This window comes from Anomaloglossus baeobatrachus, chromosome 5 (assembly GCF_048569485.1).
Source record: "Anomaloglossus baeobatrachus isolate aAnoBae1 chromosome 5, aAnoBae1.hap1, whole genome shotgun sequence".
Taxonomy (NCBI): Eukaryota; Metazoa; Chordata; class Amphibia; order Anura; family Aromobatidae; genus Anomaloglossus; species Anomaloglossus baeobatrachus.
This window is the reverse complement of record NC_134357.1, coordinates 5,058,041-5,081,628: the sequence shown is the minus strand read 5'-3', so window position 1 is coordinate 5,081,628 and position 23,588 is coordinate 5,058,041. Positions and strand designations below refer to the sequence as shown.

General features: G+C 49.8%; 1 protein-coding gene across 1 annotated transcript in view; it reads left to right on the top strand.

Moving 5' to 3' along the window:
- Nucleotides 1-23,588, top strand: part of LOC142310604 (alpha-2-macroglobulin-like protein 1) — a 291,878-nt gene that overhangs the window by 14,632 nt on the left and 253,658 nt on the right. Inside the window, exons 7-8 of the mRNA XM_075348122.1 lie at nucleotides 15,639-15,723; nucleotides 15,957-16,095. Of these exons, the coding sequence (XP_075204237.1) occupies nucleotides 15,639-15,723; nucleotides 15,957-16,095 (224 nt within the window). The remainder of the gene's footprint in view (nucleotides 1-15,638; nucleotides 15,724-15,956; nucleotides 16,096-23,588) is intronic.

Here is a 23,588-nt window from a genome sequence, read left to right as displayed (position 1 = left end):
TAGGGAGCAGCTGGGATGTTGTTTTCCCCCTCCGTGGGTAGGGGTTGTTGGTCCCGGGGCCCGGTGGTGAGACGGGGAGGCTGGGTCGGTGAGGTGCAGGGTTACAGAGAGAGTGCGGCGCGGTGCCGGATGGCATGGGTGTACTCACTCAGTAAGAGATGCACAAAGTCCTCGGTAAACCAAACGGCTGGATGGACGGGTCCCGCAGCCGGCTGCAGTGTCTCTCCCCGGACAGGTGATGGCGGCTATCTTTCCCTGCACCTTAGTGTCCTGTGTTGACTACGATGGATTCCCAATGGTAGTCCGCTCCCCAGTGTATGGGTTTCGGAGGAGCCCATTTGCCCGCAGGCGCTGGCCCTTGGGTCTCTAGCCTTAGGCGGCAGCTGTTTACCCTCACGGTGTGGGCGGTTGCCTTCTATCGGGTCTTTTGCTGTTAGGGAACCCCTGGGGTTCCAGTCACATTCGGATTTGACTATTATCGGCGGCTCCAAGCCTGGTCGGGGTTCGATGGCCCTGCCTGTGTGTGCTGGCTTCACTTCGCTCCCCGGTCGGTACCGGCAGGCCAACGCCCGACCCCGGTCCTACGGTTCCGCGTTGCTTCACCACTCCTGCAGACGGCCACCACCGTCTGCCAACCTTGCTGTCAGTGCCTGGGCCACAAACCCAGACACCCAAGTGTTTACTCCTCTCACTTCAAACTCCCACTGCTAACTGTCACTTTTCCCGCCTCCAGGCCTGTGAACTCCTTGGTGGGTGGGGCCAACCACTTGGCTCCACCCCACCTGGTGTGGACATCAGACCCTGGAGGGAGGCAACAAGGGTTTTGTGTTTGGCTGGTATCCCTGTCTAATGGGGGTGGGGGTGTTTGTGTGTTCTCTGTGACGACCTGGCTAGGCCAGGGCGCCACATTCCCCCTTGGTGAAATGCAGACCGTCCGTGGGCTGCCCATCCATCACCGGTTTTATTTTTTTTTTCAAAAACTGTAAAAATATAAATAACATGTAAACATTTTGAACATATACGCATTCTTGTTAGGACACTTAAACGTTACACACATAAACAAAACATTTTTAATACTGATGGACGGACGGATGTCTTCCACTCTCCCACCCAAACAACCTAGCCCTGATGCTGCCCCTAAGAAATGGGCAGCACCCCTTGACCCCAGTCCAGGTTCAGGCTGCCCGAGCTGGAACGGGTACGGTAACTCGCACCCGGCTGTCACTTCAGGGGACCCCACGTCCATAGGGGACCCCTGACCCCCCGGAGGATGGCCACCGGTCCTGGTGGTGGCCGGGCCCCAGCCTGCTCTGCTGCGGGCCCTTCCTCCAATCTGCCTCTCCGGAGGCGGCACAGACGGAAAATCACCCTTAACTTATTTACAAGTCCACCAGTTCGTGGGTGGCCTGCCAGTTCTCGGCCTTGTCCATGAGTAGTCTCTCATGCAGGTGGTAAACACATAAAGTCCCTCCGGGGACAACTTGCCGGCAACAGCCGGGATAATCAAGTAGACAATCAGATGATCTTCTCGGTTGATTAGTGTCATTCATTTAAACTGCTGAGGGTCCCAACGGGGGACAACTGCTTGCAACGGAGGACTGCTGCCACTACTTGAGGTCATACTCCTTCAGGACCTCTTCTAACTCCACATCCGGATAGCTTGGTGGAGGAGGAGGAGGTGGCTGGGGCCGCATCTGCTCACCGCGGCTCTCCCTCTGCTTGACGTCCAGGGCGAACCAGACCCTCTCCCCGCAGTGGCGGGTGTAAGTCACCAGGTCGCCCGGCAACAGAGCACGACCTGGATGGCCCGTGGGGAGGTGCGAGTTGACATCGCGGCGGGCCACAAATACTTCTGTCTCCAGGCCTGGCTCATAAATGAAGCCGAACCCCCTCCGTTGGTCGAACTGCCGGACTTGGCCCTCGTACACTGGGCCCCGCACCTGAAAGGTGGCATGACGGAGTGCATCCTTCTCTCTGATCACCCTCGCCATCACTTCGGCCCTCTGCTGCTCCCTGGCGGCAATCTCCCGGCCCAACGGGTTTGGTTTCCTGTCCCAATAAGTGGTGTTGGCAGACCCCTGCGCCCGGGTCGGGCCCCGCTGTACCGCACCCACACCAGCCACTACCGGTACACTCTCGTGGGGGTCCTGCGGTGACGTGGCCTGGACTGCGGCTTTGCAGTGGCGGCCCGGCACAGCCTCAGCCGAGGCGGGGGATTCAGGGACAGCTGACCTCACTGGTTGAGCCTTCGGGCCAGCAGTTCTTCCACGGCCGGGCGGACTGCCGGAACCAGGATGGCTTCAGGTGCGGCCACTTCCGGGGCCGATGGCTCCTTGTCGCGGACAGCTACTTCCCGCGGGGCCTTCCATGGTAGAGGGAGGACCACAGGCCATTCCCGAACAACGCCCCCAGGCTGGTCCTCTTGGGCGGACGGGTTGGATTCCGCTACCGGTGTTGGGGGTAGCGGACTGAGTGGAGGGGCGACAGTAACCGGTACGGATGGCGGGGGAGGCAGGAGGGTGAGCGGGCGCAGGCCGGGCCCATCAGCCGCAGTGGCCGGTCCTTCTCGGACACGGGCGTGGGTCGCTTACCCGCTCCTCCAACTCTGTCTCCACCTCGCGTCTCCACACGGCCGCCGCCACTTCCTCCATCTCGGCCACCCAGCGCTCCATCAAGAACCGGACCTGGGCTTGAAGGCGGCAGCACATCTGTGCAGTCCGGGCTTCCACCCACGCCGCTGTTCCTGGCATGGGCTCTGGGATTTCTGTGGTGCCGGACGGACGGGACATCATGCGTAGCCGTGTTCCAGGAACCAATTGCTTGCAGAGTCCTGGCGTCCCTGCTTTTATAGCTTCGGCTACATTAGGCAGACACACACCCGCGCCCCCTTGGTACTCTTCAGCACTTCCGTTTTGTTGGGGGCGGGGCTTCACTTTCGCGCCTTCACTGCTCGGAGAAGACGCTCGAGCGGGAGATTTTCGCGCCAAGATGGTGGCGCTTCAAAATTTTCGGCCGGACACCGCCGGCGGAGATCACAAGGCGCACTTCAACTGGTAAGTAGATGGGTCCTATCCTGTTCGTGACGCCAAGTTGTCGCGGGCGGGGAGGACGCCGCCGCTGCGCGCTCGCCAACGCTCGGTCCGGCGCTGCTGCTGCTCGGTGGCTCAAGCGGTGGGCCGGATCCGGGGACTCGAGCGGCGCTCCTCGCCCGTGAGTGAAAAGGGTGGTTGGTTTGGGGGATTTAGTCCGTGACGCCACCCACGGGTTGTGGTGAAGATGGGCACCACCGCTGCTGGTGACGGGGATCCTGGGAGTGATGGTAGGGAGCAGCTGGGATGGTGTTTTCCCCCTCCGTAGGTAGGGGTTGTTGGTCCCGGGGCCCGGTGGTGAGACGGGGAGAGCAGGGTCGGTGAGGTGCAGGGTTGCAGGGACAGCGTGGCGCGATGCCGGATGGCACGGGTGTACTCACTCAGTAAGAGATGCACAAAGTCCTCGGTAAACCAAACGGCTGGATGGACGGGTCCCGCAGCCGGCTGCAGTGTCTCTCCCCGGACAGGTGATGGCGGCTGTCTTTCCCTGCACCTTAGTGTCCTGTGTTGACTACGATGGATTCCCAACGGTAGTCCGCTCCCCGGTGTATGGGTGCCGGAGGAGCCCATTTGCCCGCAGGCACTGGCCCTTGGGTCTCTAGCCTTAGGCGGTAGCTGTTTACCCTCACGGTGTGGGCGGTTGCCTTCTATCGGGTCTTTTGCTGTTAGGGAACCCCTGGGGTTCCAGTCACATTCGGATTTGACTATTATCGGCGGCTCCAAGCCTGGTCGGGGTCCGATGGCAGTTGTGAATGTTAGTTATGTTTTGGCTGCTGGGAGGCTGCCTCTGGTGGCCAGGAATGGTTTGGACTTGGACCAGGTGTGTTGTGCAGTGGGTGTTTCCTTTGCTAACTCTCTGCTTATTTAAGTCCTGGTCTGATTGCAGGCTGTTGCCGGATGTCAGTTGTTCTTTGTATCTCTAGCCTGCTTCATCCTGCTCTTCACCACATCTATCCCAGATAAGTGCTTGCTCTTTATTTATTGTCTGGTTCTTTTGCTTATTTGGGTTTGTCATTTGTTGTGGTTGTTTTCAATTTATTTGCATGCAGGGATTTTCCCCCTCAGTGGTTTGTTGAGGAACTCCCTGCAGTTCTGTGTGGAGAATAGCTCCTTTTTGGGTCCATGTGTTTGTGGCTTGTTGAATTTGTTATAATTCTTGTTTTCTGTTCATTGGTATGACAAGGGCACCTGGTATAGGACGGAGTTCAGATCATGCGATCTGAGGGCCTTTTTTGTACTATCAGGAAGTTGGTATTTTGCAGGGTTTTTCTCTGGCCACCATCAGTCCCTTTCCTGTCCTTTCCTATTTTAGTCAGCGGGGGCTTCACCTTTTGCTAATCCTGTCATCTGTGTATTGTGTTTTCCTATATCACCGCAGTCTTTGAATGTGGGGGGGCTTGCTATTCTTTTCTATTTTCTGAGGCAGAGAGTTATTCATCTTTCCTTCCTTTAGGATGGTTAGTTCTCCGGCTGGGTTCGCGGTGCACAGGATGTTAGTTCACCCCTCGGCTACTTCTAGTGTTGATGGTCAGTAAGGTGATGGCGGCCAGACTAGTTGCCTATGCTCTTGTCACCTTTTGCCAATGATTTGTGGTGGTCTTCCATGGTTCCGGATCATAACAGTACATCCGGCCAACAAATTTAAAGGGTACTCTTAAGAAGGAAAACATAAAAAAAAGCTGCTGGGAAAATTTTTTTTTTTTTTTTTTTTTGGTGTTTTTCCTCTTCTTCTTTGGGTTCTGTGGAAGATTTCTTTTTTCTAGCATGGATGAATTGGGTGAGCGTGTTGCTCATCTTGATGCTAAGATTCGTCGTATAGAGTCTTTTCTTGCACAGACTCCCCTTGCAGAGCCTAAAATTCCCGTTCCTGAATTTTTTTCGGGAGATAGGGCGAGATTTTTGAGCTTCAGGAATAATTGTAAATTATTTTTTGACCTGCGCCCTAAGTCCTCAGGGAATCCCGTACAGCAGGTTAAGATTGTCATCTCCTTGCTGCGTGGCAAACAAGGAGAAAAGGGGGTATACCAAACGCGGGATCACCACAATATTAACCAGTGAATATTAAATTTTATTAGGTTATTGGAAAACCAGAACACGAGACACATCCACACTGAAAAATTGCTAGAAAACACACAATGACACAGGATAAAAACATTTAAAAAGCCATAGGCATGACAAACATGTCCGCCAGGAACCAGTTATATAATGATGTATAAATATAATTATAACAAGGACACTCCAATCACTATTGCACAAGGCCCGTATCTGGCATAAAAGGATAAATGCAATAAAGTACACTGGTGGGTATATATGGTAACATGTAATATGTTGTTATATAGAAACACTTAAGATTACACACGTATGATGGATCCACAATGATGTATAATTAACAACATATGGTAGGTTGTTATATGGAAACACTTGTGCAGATATAGAAATCTCCAGTCATAGATGAACGGTATGGGCTCTTATGGAGTAATACTGCAATCTATATAGGTACAGAAGAACTCCAATGCTGTGTAGATAGTAACATATAATAGATTATAAAATAGAGACACTTAGATTGCACAAATATAAAAGATCTTCACTAAATACGTGAAGTGATATAGATCAGTAGATGGATCTAGCAACAAAGTACGTCCAGGTCCCTATCAACACACAGTAACTCCATAACCACAATACCTTTACAAAAAGTGTATCCTGAAGAGATCGCCCATATAGTGCAAAATGGCATTAAATCAGTAATTCTATCTGCTTAGTAAATATACCCGTATTTTACCACCACATATAGCCAGAGTCCCGGATGCTTCAAACCACCAAAGAGATGTATGGGGTAAATGAATGCAGCAACCAGGTTACAAGCAGTACAGAAACGGACCTACATCCATCATCCCATAAAATAAATAGCAACCACGCTAATGGGGTGGATGAGAGGAGCGACCAAAGGGGTTCCTGGCCTGGACACCCCACGCGTATCGCCACGTATCCAGTGGCTTCCTCAGGGAAGAAGGCCATACATCTCTTTGGTGGTTTGAAGCATCCGGGACTCTGGCTATATGTGGTGGTAAAATACGGGTATATTTACTAAGCAGATAGAATTACTGATTTAATGCCATTTTGCACTATATGGGCGATCTCTTCAGGATACACTTTTTGTAAAGGTATTGTGGTTATGGAGTTACTGTGTGTTGATAGGGACCTGGACGTACTTTGTTGCTAGATCCATCTACTGATCTATATCACTTCACGTATTTAGTGAAGATCTTTTATATTTGTGCAATCTAAGTGTCTCTATTTTATAATCTATTATATGTTACTATCTACACAGCATTGGAGTTCTTCTGTACCTATATAGATTGCAGTATTACTCCATAAGAGCCCATACCGTTCATCTATGACTGGAGATTTCTATATCTGCACAAGTGTTTCCATATAACAACCTACCATATGTTGTTAATTATACATCATTGTGGATCCATCATACGTGTGTAATCTTAAGTGTTTCTATATAACAACGTATTACATGTTACCATATATACCCACCAGTGTACTTTATTGCATTTATCCTTTTATGCCAGATACAGGCCTTGTGCAATAGTGATTGGAGTGTCCTTGTTATAATTATATTTATACATCATTATATAACTGGTTCCTGGCGGACATGTTTGTCATGCCTATGGCTTTTTAAATGTTTTTATCCTGTGTCATTGTGTGTTTTCTAGCAATTTTTCAGTGTGGAGACATGTGTCTCGTGTTCTGGTTTTCCAATAACCTAATAAAATTTAATATTCACTGGTTAATATTGTGGTGATCCCACGTTTGGTATACCCCCTTTTCTCCTTGTTTCTCATAAATTTTGTATACCAGGAGATCCCACTGGGTGGTGCCCTTCCCATCCTTTTGCACTCCTTGCTGCGTGGTGACCCTCAGGACTGGGCCTTCTCTTTAGCGTCTGATGATCCGATTCTCAGTGATGTGGACTCCTTTTTTCAGGCCTTGGGATTATTATATGAGGAACCCAATATTGTGGACCAAGCAGAAAAGGTCTTGTTGTCCTTAACTCAGGGTTTGGATTCTGCAGAAACGTTTTGTCAGAAATTTCGAAAGTGGGCGGTCCTTACCAAATGGAATGATGACGCGCTTGCGGCTCTTTTTCGGAAGGGTATTGCGGATGCTGTGAAGGATGTAATGGTGGGATTTCCCGTCCTTTCTGGTCTTGATGCCTCTATGACCGTGGCCATTCAGATTGATAGGCGTTTACGTGAGCGCAGGAAGATACCTGCTGGTTTTGTGCCTGTGGAACAGCCTTTGGAGCCTATGGAGTGTGATAGGGTCCTTTCTAATGCTAGTCGGCAGGGGTTCAGACGGAAGAATAGACTGTGCTTCTATTGTGGAGACGCTACTTCTGTTACTGTGGGTTCTTTTGTCTGTCACATTGATTTGCTCATTGTCTTCCTTTTCTGCATTTGCCTTTGTGGACTCAGGGGCAGCGCTCAATTTGATGGATTTTGGGTTTGCTAGGGATTGTGGTTTCCCCATGGTTCCTTTGCAAACTCCTATTCCTTTAAGGGGCATTGATGCTACCCCTTTGGCAGAACATAAACCCCAATTTTGGACCCAGGTGCCTATGAGAGTTGCACCAGCGCATCAGGAAACTTTGTACATTTTTAGTATTGCATAATCTACAGGATACCTTGGTACTGGGATTTCCGTGGTTGCAGACCCATAATCCAGTTCTTGACTGGAGATCCTTGTCGGTAACTAGTTGGGGTTGTCAAGGTTTGCATCAGGACCTTTCCGTGTCGTCCATGTCTGCTCAGGCAGTTGATGTTCCGGCTTTCTTGTCTGATTTCCGTGATGTATTTAATGACCAGGAATCTGATTCTCTGCCCAAATACCGGGACTGTGACTGTGCCATTGAGTTGGTGCCCGGTTGTAAATTTCCCAAGGGGCGGATTTTCAACTTGTCTGTGCCCGAACATGATGCCATGCGGTCATACATCAGAGAATCATTGGAGAAGGGGCACATTCGGCCCTCATCTTCTCCTTTGGGTGCCGGCTTCTTCTTTGTTGCTAAGAAAGATGGTTCGTTGAGGCCTTGTATTGATTACCGTCTTCTTAATAAAACGGTCAAATATCAGTACCCTTTGCCTCTGATGTCTGATCTGTTCTCTAGAGTGCAGAGCGCCAAATGGTTTACGAAACTGGATCTCAAGGGTGCGTATAATCTCATCCGTATTAAGGAGGATGATGAATGGAAGACGGCTTTTAATACTCCTGAGGGGCATTTTGAGTACCTAGTGATGCCTTTTGGGCTCACTAATGCCCCCTCCGTCTTCCAGGCCTTCATGAATGATATTTTTCGGGACCTTATTGGTAAATTTTTGATTGTGTATTTGGATGACATCTTGATTTTTTCTGATGATTGGGACTCTCATGTTGGGCAAGTACGGGAGGTTTTTCAGATACTTAAGGATAATGCACTGTACGTTAAGGGGTCAAAGTGCCTCTTTGGGGTGCAAAGGATTTCCTTTTTGGGCTTCATCCTGTCTCCCTCCGCTATCGAAATGGACCCGGTTAAGGTTCAGGCTATTTACGACTGGGTGCAACCGACTTCTCTAAAATCCCTGCAGCGGTTTTTGGGGTTTGCTAATTTTTACCGTAAATTTATAGCCAATTTTTCTGCCATTGTCAAACCTCTGACAGATTTGACAAAGAAGGGAGCTGCTGCTGAGCATTGGACCCCTGAGGCTATTGTGGCCTTCCAGGAGCTTAAAAGGCGATTCACTTCTGCCCCAGTTCTGCAGCAACCTGATATATCTCGCCCATTTCATGTTGAGATCGATGCCTCAGAGATCGGAGCAGGTGCTGTTCTGTCTCAACGAGACGCTACTTCGGGTAAACTTAAGCCCTGTGCCTTTTTCTCTCGGAAATTTGCTCCTTCTGAACGGAATTATGATGTGGGGAACCGGGAATTATTGGCTATGAAGTGGGCATTTGAAGAGTGGAGGCATTGGTTGGAGGGGGCTAGGCATCAAGTTGTGGGCTTACGGACCACAAGAATCTCATCTATCTGGAATCGACCAAGAGGTTGAATCCTCGGCAGGCCAGGTGGGCTTTGTTTTTTACCTGGTTTAATATTGTGGTCTCTTTTTTGCCAGGCACCAAGAATGTTAAGGCCGATGCCCTTTCCAGGAGTTTCTGCGCTGACTATTTGGAGGTTGTCGAGCCGTCTACTATCCTGAATGATGGTGTAGTTTTCTCGGCTATTTCGCCTGATCTGCGGTTGGCACTGGCGGAATTTCAGGGGGATAAACCTGAGAGATGTCCTACAGGGAAACTGTTTGTCCCAGACCAATGGAGAGACCGAGTTGTCTCTGAGGTTTATTGCTCTGTTTTGGCGGGTCATCCTGGCATTTTTGGTACTCTGGATCTTGTGAGACGCTCTTTTTGGTGGCCTTCCCAGTCTCGGGATGTCCATCGTTTTGTGCAGTCGTGTGGAGTTTGTTCTAGGTCCAAGCCCTGTTGTTCACGTTCTAGTGGGCTATTATTGCCTTTGCCTGTACCTAAGAAACCTTGGACGCACATCTCTATGGATTTTATTTCAGAGATTCCCGTCTCTCAGAAAATGACTGTGATTTGGGGGATCTGTGACAGATTCTCCAAGATGGTCCACTTGGTTCCCCTATCTAAGTTGCCGTCTTCATCAGAGTTGTTGCCTTTGTTTTTCCAACATGTTGTTCGTTTGCATGGTATTCCCAAAAACATTGTTTTTGACAGAGGGGTGCAGTTTGTATCCAGGTTTTGGAGGATTTTTTGCTCCAAATTGGGTGTTCAGCTGTCTTTCTCCTCGGCGTTTCATCTTCAGACCAACGGTCAGACTGAAAGGGCAAACCAGACCCTGGAGACCTATTTACGGTGTTTTGTTTCTGCGGATCAGGATGACTGGGTTTCGTTTTTGCCTTTGGCTGAATTTGCCCTTAACAATAGAGCTAGCTCTACCACGTTGGTGTCCCCCTTTTTCTGCAATTTTGAGTATCACCCCAGGTTCCTCTCAGGGCAGCTTGAGGCGTCTGACTTTCTGGGGGTGGATTCGGTGGTCAACAGAATGCAGCAGATTTGGGGGCAGGTAGTGGATAAATTGTTTCAGTCCCAAGAAACTGCCCAAAAGTTTGCCAACCGGCGTCGGACTGTTGGTCCCCGGTTTAAAGTAGGGGACATGGTGTGGTTGTCCTCTAAAAATATTCCTATGAGAGTTCCATCTCCTAAATTTAAGCCCAGATTTATTGGACCTTATAAGATTTCGGAGATTATTAACCCTGTATCTTTCCGTTTGACTCTGCCTGCGTCATTTAAGATTCACAATGTCTTCCATAAGTCCTTGCTGAAGAAACATGTGGAGCCAGCAGTTCCTGCAGCAGCGCCTCCTGACCCTGTTTTGGTACAAGGGGATCTGGAGTATGAGGTTGAAAAAATTCTGGATTCCCGTCGCAGTAGGCGTCAGCTTCAGTACCTTGTGAAATGGAAGGGTTATGGGCAGGAGGATAACTCTTGGGTTGTGGCTTCTGACATTCATGCGGACAGGTTTGTTCGCGCCTTCCATCATGCTCATCCCGAGCAACCGGTGGCGTGGGTGAGGGTTCGGTGACCCCTCTTCAAGGTGGGGGTACTGTTGTGAATGTTAGTTATGTTTTGGCTGCTGGGAGGCTCCCTCTGGTGGCCAGGAATGGTTTGGACTTAGACCAGGTGTGTTGTGCAGTGGGTGTTTCCTTTGCTAACTCTCTGCTTATTTAGATCCTGGTCTGATAGCAGGCTATGCCGGATGTCAGTTGTTCTTTGTATCTCCAGCCTGCTTAATCCTGCTCTACACCACATCTACTCCAGATAAGTGCTTGCTCTTTATTTATTGTCTGGTTCTTTTGCTTATCTGGGTTTGTCATTTGCTGTGGTTGTTTTCAGTTTATTTGCATGCAGGGATTTTCCCCCTCAGTGGTTTGTTGGGGAACTCCCTGCAGTTCTGTGTGGAGTATTGCTCCTTTGGGTCCATGTGTTTGTGGCTTTTTGAATTTGTTATGATTCTTGTCTTCTGTTCATTGGTATGACAAGGGCACCTGGTATAGGACGGAGTTCAGATCTGGCCTCTTGTCACCTTTTGCCAATGATTTGTGGTAGTCTTCCATGGTTCCGGATCATAACAGATGGCCCTGCCTGTGTGTGCTGGCTTCACTTCGCTCCCCGGTCGGTACCAGCGGGCCAACGCCCAACCCCGGTCCTACGGTTCCGCGTTGCTTCACCACTCCTGCAGACGGCCACCACCGTCTGCCAACCTTGCTGTCAGTGCCTGGGCCACTACCCAGACACCCAAGTGTTTACTCCTCTCACTTCAAACTCCCACTGCTAACTGCCACTTTTCCCGCCTCCAGGCCTGTGAACTCCTCGGCAGGTGGGGCCAACCGCTTGGCTCCGCCCCACCTGGTGTGGACATCAGACCCTGGAGGGAGGCAACAAGGGTTTTGTGTTTGGCTGGTATCCCTGTCTAATGGGGGTGGGGGTGTTTGTGTGTTCTCTGTGACAACCTGGCTAGGCCAGTGAGGAGCGCAGCATTAATATCAGTTCTGAGGGGAGAGACGAAACCACCAATGATCAGGAAGGCTGGACCGGGGGTGACTGTATCATCACCTCTGCTATAAGAATAGGCGGTGTCGGGGGTCTCGTCTGGTGACGGAGCGTCCCGCAGGACACGTCCTATCTGTGGCAGGTAACGTCTCGCTTCAGGTGTGCGGGGAGGTCTTAATTATTGGAGAAAGTTTGAATAATTTGGGTGAGGTCCAGATATTACGGGAAGGGTCTTGATGAAGGATTTGGGAAGGTGTTGATAATTTTTGTTAGGTGTGAATGTTTGGGGGAACGTCTGTATGAATTTGTGCACGGTTTGGATTATTTGGGGAATTTCCTGGGGTTTCACAGAGTTACAGGCAGTTTGGGGAAGTTCTGGATGATGTGGGAATCGTGGATGCTTTGAGGAGGATTGTGAGACGTTCTGGATGATTTGGGAAAGTTCAGGTATTTGGATGAATGTGTGACGCCGTGGACTAGCCAGGTAGTCACAGACATAACAACATACAGTTAGGTCCAGAAATCTTTGGCCAGTGGCACAATTTTGGCGAGTTGGGCTCTGCATGCCACCACATTGGATTTGAAATGAAACCTCTACAACAGAATTCAAGTGCAGATTGTAACGTTTAATTTGAAGGTTTGAACAAAAATATCTGATAGAAATTGTAGGAATTGTCACATTTCTTTACAAACACTCCACATTTTAGGAGGTCAAAAGTAATTGGACAAATAAACCAAACCCAAACAAAATATTTTTATTTTCAATATTTTGTTGCGAATCCTTTGGAGGCAATCACTGCCTTAAGTCTGGAACCCATGGACATCACCAAACGCTGGGTTTCCTCCTTCTTAATGCTTTGCCAGGCCTTTACAGTCGCAGCCTTCAGGTCTTGCTTGTTTGTGGGTCTTTCCGTCTTAAGTCTGGATTTGAGCAAGTGAAATGCATGCTCAATTGGGTTAAGATCTGGTGATTGACTTGGCCATTGCAGAAGGTTCCACTTTTTTGCACTCATGAACTCCTGGGTTGCTTTGGCTGTATGTTTGGGGTCATTGTCCATCTGTACTATGAAGCGCCGTCCGATCAACTTTGCGGCATTTGGCTGAATCTGGGCTGAAAGTATATCCCGGTACACTTCAGAATTCATCCGGCTACTCTTGTCTGCTGTTATGTCATCAATAAACACAAGTGACCCAGTGCCATTGAAAGCCATGCATGCCCATGCCATCACGTTGCCTCCACCATGTTTTACAGAGGATGTGGTGTGCCTTGGATCATGTGCCGTTCCCTTTCTTCTCCACACTTTTTTCTTCCCATCATTCTGGTACAGGTTGATCTTGGTCTCATCTGTCCATAGAATACTTTTCCAGAACTGAGCTGGCTTCATGAGGTGTTTTTCAGCAAATGTAACTCTGGCCTGTCTATTTTTGGAATTGATGAATGGTTTGCATCTAGATGTGAACCCTTTGTATTTACTTTCATGGAGTCTTCTCTTTACTGTTGACTTAGAGACAGATACACCTACTTCACTGAGAGTGTTCTGGACTTCAGTTGATGTTGTGAACGGGTTCTTCTTCACCAAAGAAAGTATGCGGCGATCATCCACCACTGTTGTCATCCGTGGACGCCCAGGCCTTTTTGAGTTCCCAAGCTCACCAGTCAATTCCTTTTTTCTCAGAATGTACGCGACTGTTGATTTTGCTACTCCAAGCATGTCTGCTATCTCTCTGATGGATTTTTTCTTTTTTTTCAGCCTCAGGATGTTCTGCTTCACCTCAATTGAGAGTTCCTTAGACCGCATGTTGTCTGGTCACAGCAACAGCTTCCAAATGCAAAACCACACACCTGTAATCAACCCCAGACCTTTTAACTACTTCATTGATTACAGGTTAACGAGGGAGACGCTTTCAGAGTTAATTGCAGCTCTTAGAGTCCCTTGTCCATTTACTTTTGGTCCCTTTAAAAAGAGGAGGCTATGCATTACAGAGCTATGATTCCTAAACCCTTTCTCCGATTTGGATGTGAAAACTCTCATATTGCAGCTGGGAGTGTGCACTTTCAGCCCATATTATATATAGAATTGTATTTCTGAACATGTTTTTGTAAACAGCTAAAATAACAAAACTTGTGTCACTGTCCAAATATTTCTGGACCTAACTGTACACACTCCCACCCCTAGACAGTTACACCAGTCAGACAAAAACCCTTGTTGCCTCCCTCCAGGGTCTGATGTCCACACCAGGTGGGGCAGAGCCAGGCGGTTGACCCCACCGACCGAGGAGTTCACAGGTCTGGAGGCGGGAAAAGTAGTTTAGTTTTAGTTTGGAGTTGAGAAGTGACAGCAGGAAAAACTGCAAGTGTCTGGGTTGGAGCCCAGGCACTGACAGCAAGGTTGGCAGACGGTGGTGGCCGTCTGCAGTAGTTAGCGGAACTCTGCAGAGCCGTAGGACCAGGGTCGGGCGTTTGCCCACCGGTACCGAACCAAGGAGCGGAGTGAAGCTAAGCACACAGGCAGGGCCATCGGACCCCGACCAGGCTTGGAGCCGCCTATAATATTCAAATCCGAGTGTGACCGGAACCCCAGGGGTTTCCTAACAACCAAGACCCGACAGAAGGCAACAGTCCACACCGTGAGGATATACAGCTACCTCCACAGGCTAGAGATCCAAGGGCCAGCGCCTGCGGGCAAAACGGGCTCCTCTGGCACCTATACGCCGGGGAGCGGACTACCGGTGGGCAACCACAGGAGTCAGAACATTCTAACAGGTGCAGGGAAAGACAGACACCATCACCCTGTCCGGGGAGAGCACAATAACAACACTGCAGCCGGCTGCGGGACCCGTCCATCCGGCCGTTTGGTTTACCAGAGACTATGTCATTGAATGTCTGAGTGAGTACACCAGTGCCATCTGGCACCGCGCCGCGCTGCCCCTGCAACCCTACACCCCAGCCATCCAGCCTCCCCATTACACCATCGGGCCCCGGGATCACCAACCCCTACCCACGGAGGGGACAACATCCTAGCTGCTCCCTACCATCTCTTCCAGGATCCCCGTCCCAGCAGTGGTGGTGCCCTTATCACCACGACCCGTGGGTGGCGTCACGAACAATCTCCCTAAACAAACCACCCCCTTTTCACTCGTGGACGAGGAGCATTGCTTGAGTCCCCGGGTCCGGTCCACCGCTCGAGCCACCGAGCAGCAGCAGAAGCCCCGGACCCGAGCGTGGTGAGCGCGCAGCCTCCGCCAGCGACAACTGTCCAGAATATATGGTAATGGTCCGGATGATTTGGGGAAGGATCATCTTTTCAGTATTTATCTCCATCCAAGGGACTCTCAAAGATCTCCTGCAAGTTAAACATCGCTAAGACTTTTCAGTTATTTTTTATATTCCAACCTTCATTTTGGGAAAGATAGCATCATGGAGACTCCAAAACATTTATCAAAAAAGATATCCTTTATATGGCTATTCTGGAGCCCCACCCTCTATTCTGGAGAAGGCCCCCCACCCTCTGTTCTGGAGAGGGCCAACCCCCCTTCTGGAGAAGCCCCCCCACCCTCTGTTCTGGAGAAGGCTCCCCACCCTCTGTTCTGGAGAGGGCCCCCCCAGCCTCTGTTCTGGTGAGCCGCCCCCCTCCCCTTCCCCTCTTCTGGAAAGGCCCCCCCCAACCTCTGTTCTGGAGAAGGCCCCCCCCCCCCTCTGTTCTGGAGAAGGCCCCCCACCCTCTGTTCTGGTGAGCCGCCCCCCTCCCCTTCCCCTCTTCTGGAAAGGCCCCCCCAACCTCTGTTCTGGAGAAGGGCCCCCCCCCTCTGTTCTGGGTAGGGCACCCTCCCTTTGTTCTGGAGCAGTCCCCCACCCTTCTCCTCGGACTCCATGGTCTGATTACCTGCCCATTGGGGGCTTCAGTTGACATTCTATCTTGTTTCTCTCCTCAGTTCTTCCAAAATTTGATGTGTCTATAGAAGGACCAGATAAAATCTCCATCATGGATGAGAAGGCCACTTTCTCGGCGTCAGGCGTGTAAGTTTTACTTTTGACTTCCAGTCCAGGAAATGTTCTACCACCATCTCCAGATCCTGATGGTTTGTGATTCTTATTCTGTCCTTCTACATTTTTACTTCTGGAATATTGGGTTAGGTCTTCAGGTAACTCATAGCTGGACCATGGTTGTGATTTGGTGGTGGTGGTGGTGGTGGTGGTGGTGGTGGTGGTGTGCTTCGCTCTTTCCCTTTATCTATTTATCTGTGTTTTAGATACACATTTGGAGAGAAGGTGCCAGGAAATGTGACCCTTACAGTCTCCCAAAAGAAGAGGCCGAGATACTGGGGCTGGAGGATGCCGGTGGAGGAAAATGGTGACAAAGGACACCTCCGCATTCCCTATAATGGCAAGGTAAGGGGGCAAAGACCAGGCCGCCCTGCACAGGTGGGGGGGGTGGTAAGGTCCCAATCTACTGCTTATAAAGAGGTCTGGTTTAGAAACTTTTTGAGGTTCCTGTGGAAAGGTCAGACATCAGGTGATGTTATTATTAGTTATCTTTTTAGCCCTACTAATTCCCGGCTGCGTTACCTGTGAGGTGCTCATACAAAATACAATGAGCAAACTAACACTGACAGACAGAGGGACAAGGACCCTGGCCACACGGGCTGACAGGCTACAGGACAATGGGGAGGAGAAAGAAGGTTAGAAGGTTGCAGCAGCTGCAGTGGTGGTGAGGTGGCAGCTCCGGAGTACTGAGGTGGCAGCTCCGGAGTACTGAGGTGGCAGCTCCAGAGTAATGAGGTGGCAGCTCCAGAGTAATGAGGTGGCAGCTCCAGAGTAATGAGGTGGCAGCTCCGGAGTAATGAGGTGGCAGCTCCGGAGTACTGAGGTGGCAGCTCCGGAGTACTGAGGTGGCAGCTCCAGAGTAATGAGGTGGCAGCTCCAGAGTAATGAGGTGGCAGCTCCAGAGTAATGAGGTGGCAGCTCCGGAGTAATGAGGTGGCAGCTCCAGAGTAATGAGGTGGCAGCTCCGGAGTAATGAGGTGGCAGCTCCGGAGTAATGAGGTGGCAGCTCCGGAGTACTGAGGTGGCAGCTCCGGAGTAATGAGGTGGCAGCTCCGGAGTAATGAGGTGGCAGCTCCGGAGTAATGAGGTGGCAGCTCCGGAGTAATGAGGTGACAGGTCCGGAGTAATGAGGTGACAGCTCCGGAGTAATGAGGTGACAGCTCCGGAGTAATGAGGTGACAGCTCCGGAGTAATGAGGTGACAGCTCCGGAGTAATGAGGTGACAGCTCCGGAGTAATGAGGTGACAGCTCCGGAGTAATGAGGTGACAGCTCCGGAGTAATGAGGTGACAGCTCCGGAGTAATGAGGTGACAGCTCCGGAGTAATGAGGTGGCAGGTCCGGAGTAATGAGGTGGCAGCTCCGGAGTAATGAGGTGGCAGCTCCGGAGTAATGAGGTGGTAGTGAGGTGGCAGCTCTGGTGGTGGTGAGGTGGCAGCTCTGGTGGTGGTGAGGTGACAGCTCTGGTGGTGGTGAGGTGGCAGCTCTGGTGGTGGTAAGGTGGCTGCCATGGTGGTGGTAAGGTGGCAGCTCTGGTGGTAGGGAGGGCAGCTCCAGTGGTAATGAGGTGGCAGCTCTGGTGGTAGTGAGGTGGTAGCTTTGGGATAATGAAGTGGCAGCTCTGGTGGAGGTGAGGTGGCAGCTCTGGTGGAGGTGAGGTGGCAGCTCTGGTGAAGGTGAGGTGGCAGCTCTGGTGGAGGTGAGGTGGCAGCTCTGGTGGTGGTGAAGTGACAGCTCTGGTGGTAGTGAGGTGACAGCTCTGGTGGTAGTGAGGTGACAGCTCTGGTGGTGGTAAGGTGGCAGCTCCGGTGATGTTGAGGTGACAGCTCTGGTGGTAGTGAGGTGGCAGCTCTGGTGGTGGTGAGGTGGCAGTTCTGGTGGTGGTGAGGTGACAGCTCTGGTGGTAGTGAGGTGACAGCTCTGGTGGTAGTGAGGTGACAGCTCTGGTGGTGGTAAGGTGGCAGCTCCGGTGATGTTGAGGTGGCAGCTCTGGCGATAGTGAGGTGGCAGTTCTAGTCGTGGTGAGGCGGCCACTCCAGTGGTGGGAGGTATGAGCTCTGGTGGAGGTGAGGTGGCAGCTCTGGTGGAGGTGAGGTGGCAGCTCTGGTGGTGGTGAGGTGGCAGCTCTGGTGGTAGTGAGGTGGCAGCTCTGGTGGTGGTAAGGTGGCAGCTCCGGTGATGTTGAGGTGGCAGCTCTGGTGATAGGTGGCAGCTCTAGTCGTGGTGAGGCGGCCACTCCAGTGGTGGGAGATTTGAGCTCTGGTGGTGGTGAAGTGGCAGCTCTGGTGGCAACTCTGTGTATAGCTCCTTGGGGGCGGGTCATCAATTATTTGCTCCTCCTTGGGGCGGGGCCTGCATCTCTCTGCATGAACATAAATAAACAAATCCCTTTCTTTTCTTTTTTATTGCATTCTGCTCTCACTAAGAATCAATCTCACGACCTCCATGTCTGCGGGCGCTAGCTCTGACTGTGAGCTGCAACCCAAAATGATGACGATAGGAGGATTTGGTGATCTTGACTTAGCATCGCAGACAGTGGCCGCAGCAGCAGATGATACATTGTACATAGCGATGCATTGTACATAGCGATGCATTGTACATAGCGATGCATTGTACATAGCGATGCATTGTACATAGCGATGCATTGTACATAGAGATACATTGTACATAGAGATACATTGTACATAGCGATACATTGTACATAGCGATACATTGTACATAGCGATACATTGTACATAGCGATGCATTGTACATAGCGATGCATTGTACATAGCGATGCATTGTACATAGCGATGCATTGTGCATAGCGATGCATTGTGCATAGCGATGCATTGTGCATAGCGATGCATTGTGCATAGCGATGCATTGTGCATAGCGATGCATTGTACATAGCGATGCATTGTACATAGCGATGCATTGTACATAGCGATGCATTGTACATAGCGATAGATTGTACATAGCGATACATTGTACATAGAGATGCATTGTACATAGAGATGCATTGTACATAGAGATACATTGTACATAGCGATACATTGTACATAGCGATACATTGTACATAGCGATACATTGTACATAGCGATACATTGTACATAGAGATACATTGTACATAGAGAGATACATTGTACATAGCGATACATTGTACATAACGATACATTGTACATAGCGATACATTGTACATAGAGATACATTGTACATAGAGATACATTGTACATAGCGATACATTGTACATAGCGATACATTGTACATAGCGATACATTGTACATAGAGATACATTGTACATAGCGATACATTGTACATAGAGATGCATTGTACATAGAGATGCATTGTACATAGAGATACATTGTACATAGAGATACATTGTACATAGCGATACATTGTACATAGAGATACATTGTACATAGAGATACATTGTACATAGAGATACATTGTACATAGAGATACATTGTACATAGAGATACATTGTACATAGCGATAGATTGTACATAGCGATAGATTGTACATAGCGATAGATTGTACATAGCGATACATTGTACATAGCGATACATTGTACATAGCGATACATTGTACATAGCGATACATTGTACATAGAGATACATAGTACATAGAGATACATTGTACATAGCGATACATTGTACATAGAGATACATTGTACATAGCGATACATTGTACATAGAGATACATTGTACATAGAGATACATTGTACATAGCGATAGATTGTACATAGCGATAGATTGTACATAGCGATAGATTGTACATAGCGATACATTGTACATAGCGATACATTGTACATAGCGATACATTGTACATAGCGATACATTGTACATAGAGATACATTGTACATAGAGATACATTGTACATAGAGATACATTGTACATAGCGATACATTGTACATAGCGATACATTGTACATAGCGATACATTGTACATAGCGATACATTGTACATAGAGATACATTGTACATAGAGATACATTGTACATAGAGATACATTGTACATGGCGATACATTGTACATGGCGATACATTGTACATAGAGATACATTGTACATAGCGATACATTGTACATAGCGATACATTGTACATAGAGATACATTGTACATAGCGATACATTGTACATAGCGATACATTGTACATAGAGATACATTGTACATAGAGATGCATTGTACATAGAGATGCATTGTACATGGCGATGCATTGTACATGGCGATGCATTGTACATGGCGATGCATTGTACATGGCGATACATTGTACATGGCGATACATTGTACATGGCGATACATTGTACATGGCGATACATTGTACATAGCGATACATTGTACATAGAGATACATTGTACATAGAGATACATTGTACATAGAGATACATTGTACATGGCGATACATTGTACATGGCGATACATTGTACATAGAGATACATTGTACATAGCGATACATTGTACATAGCGATACATTGTACATAGAGATACATTGTACATAGCGATACATTGTACATAGCGATACATTGTACATAGAGATGCATTGTACATAGAGATGCATTGTACATAGAGATGCATTGTACATGGCGATGCATTGTACATGGCGATGCATTGTACATGGCGATGCATTGTACATGGCGATACATTGTACATGGCGATACATTGTACATGGCGATACATTGTACATGGCGATACATTGTACATAGCGATACATTGTACATAGCGATACATTGTACATAGAGATACATTGTACATAGCGATACATTGTACATAGCGATACATTGTACATAGAGATACATTGTACATTTTTTTGGACTGTGTATACAGTATTGATTACATCATTCCTTCAGGCACTGTGGGATTCCCTTGTGAAACATTGACATACTGTTATTAAGTGGACATCTCTGATGGCTGGGAGATGTGGAGAAATTTTTCCTCTTTTTTGTGACCATCAAAGCGATACATTGTACATAGAGATACATTGTACATAGCGATACATAGTACATAGCGATACATTGTACATAGCGATACATTGTACATAGCGATACATTGTACATAGCGATACATTGTACATAGCGATACATTGTACATAGCGATACATTGTACATAGAGATACATAGTACATAGATATACATTGTACATAGCGATACATTGTACATAGCGATACATTGTACATAGAGATACATTGTACATAGCGATACTGTCAGGGCCAGGTGGACGGGCAGACCCAGGAGGTGGATCCACTGGGCCGAACTCCTAGATGGTGGTAAGGGGTCCGGTAGCTGGAGCACTATAGGCAGCAGAACAGTCCGTGCACAGGAGTATAACAGAGAAGTCCCTGGGACTACGGAGTCACTGGTGGTAGTCCGGGTGACGCAGCTCAGGTTCGGAAGCCGAGAAGATGTGAGGCGGGGTCCGGAACCTTTGGAGCGAGATGACAGGTCACCGCAGGGATCCGAGATGGTACGGACTGTCAGGATGGCAGATGGACTGCGTTCAGGGTTCGGGATTCGGTCTGGACCGGATGGCGAGGCAGGCACGGCTCTACAAGAGAGATAGGTGAGTATATACACATATACACCAGGAGACCTGACTCCTAGCTTAAGAAACACGAAGATCAGGCCCCGCCCCCTTGGACATAAACCCCCTTTATACCCTGTACCTGTTTTGCATCATTTCCTGTTAATGGACGCTGGCCCTTTAAGAAAGGGTCAATGACCGCGCGCGCGCCCTAATGCGCATGCGCATGCGCGTGGCCCGAGTGCCAGAAGCCAGAGCAGGAAGCTGCGAGGAGGAAGCAGCAGGGCCAGGATGGGGCTGTGAAGCCGACGGACGCCGGGTGCGGGGACCAGGACGCTGGGGACGCGCTGGCAAGGGGTGCTGGAGAGCGGGGAGCGGCGGTGACCGGACCAAGGAACCGGGAAGCGAGACCGGGGACCCGGGGAGCGTGACAGGTGAGCCGGAGGGCAGCACAGGGGACCCGGGGAGCGTGACAGTACCCCCCCCCACGCCCCCCTCCCCGCAACCGGGACAGGAAGGCACGGATCAGCGGAGTACCCACATTCTCCCGGGGCTCCCAGGACCTATCCTCAGGACCATACCCTGCCCAGTCCACTAGGAAGAACTGTCGACCCCGTACGGTCTTCATGGCCACGATATCCCTTACCACATAGATGTCGTCATCGGCTATAGGAGGAGGAGCCGAACTGGCAGCAGCGGAGAAGGGACCCAGGACAACCGGCTTGAGCAGTGAGACGTGGAAGGAGTTGGATATCCTCATCGTGGCCGGGAGCTGTAGCTTGTAGGAGACCTCATTGATCTTGTTGAGGACTTTAAACGGTCCGATGTAGCGAGGACCCAGCTTGTAGGATGGTAGCTTCAATCGGACGTACTTGGATGCAAGCCAGACTAGATCTCCAGGAGAGAAACACGGAGGATCCAGACGTCTCTTGTCTGCGTGTCTTTTCATCCGCAGGGAAGCACGCCCAAGGGACGCCTTGACAGAGTCCCAAATGGTTGCAAAGTCACGGGCTACAGCATCAGCAGCAGGGACATCCGAAGAAGGGGATACAGGCAATGGGACGGAGGGCTGAAGTCCGTAAACGACATGGAAGGGAGAGCTGGAGGACGACTCACTGATGTGGTGGTTATGGGAGAATTCAGCCCAAGGAAGAAGCGTGGACCAGTCGTCGTGATGGGCGTTGACATAGTGACGTAAGAAAGAGGTCAATATTTGATTGACCCTCTCCACTTGGCCATTAGACTGAGGATGGTAGGCAGAAGAAAAGTCCAGAGTCACTCCCAGATGTTTGCAGAGAGCCCTCCAGAAGCGGGAGGTGAACTGAGTTCCTCTGTCGGACACAATGTGTGATGGAAAGCCATGCAAGCGGAAGATGTGATGTATGTAGGCGTCCGCGAGTTCCTGAGCAGAGGGCAATCCAGCCATAGGGACGAAATGAGCCATTTTAGAGAACCGATCCACCACGACCCATATGACTGTGTGTCCGGAGGACAATGGCAAGTCCGTAATAAAGTCCATCGCTATGTGTTGCCACGGAACTGAAGGTATCGGCAGAGGCAGAAGACGGCCATATGGCAGGTGTTTGGGCGTCTTGTTCCTGGCACAAGAGGAGCAGGCAGAGACAAAAGCAGCGACGTCCGTGCGAAGGGATGGCCACCAGTAATGGCGTACAATCGCACCCCATGTTCTCTTCTGACCAGCATGACCAGCTGTTTTCGAGGCATGACCCCAGTGTAACACTTTTTGCCTGTCTGTCTCAGAGACATAGGTCTTCCCGGGCGGTATCTGGGCCAGGGTGACAGGGGCCACCGGAATGATTTTGCTAGGACAGATGATGGGTTGGGTAGTCTCCTCCTCCTGCTCCATGGGGATGAAAGACCTGGACAAGGCATCAGCGCGTACATTCTTGTCCGCGGGTCGGAAATGGAGCTGGAAATCAAACCTGGCAAAGAATAAGGACCACCTGGCTTGCCGTGGGTTCAGTCGCTGAGCGGATCGCAGGTATTCCAGGTTCTTGTGGTCCGTGTAAATAATAACGGGGTACACTGCTCCTTCCAGAAGGTAGCGCCATTCCTCCAGAGCCAGTTTGACTGCCAAGAGCTCTCGGTCACCGATGGTGTAGTTGCGTTCAGGCGCTGAGAAGCTCTTGGAGAAGAATCCGCAAGTCACCATCTTCCCGGAGGAGGATTTCTGCATGAGCACTGCTCCGGCTCCCGAGGAGGAGGCATCCACCTCCAAGGTGAACTGGCGGTTTAACTCCGGACGGTGAAGTACAGGAGAGGAAGCAAATGCCCGCTTCAGCGAGCCAAACGCGGCGTCGGCCGCAGGTGACCAGTCCTTTGGATT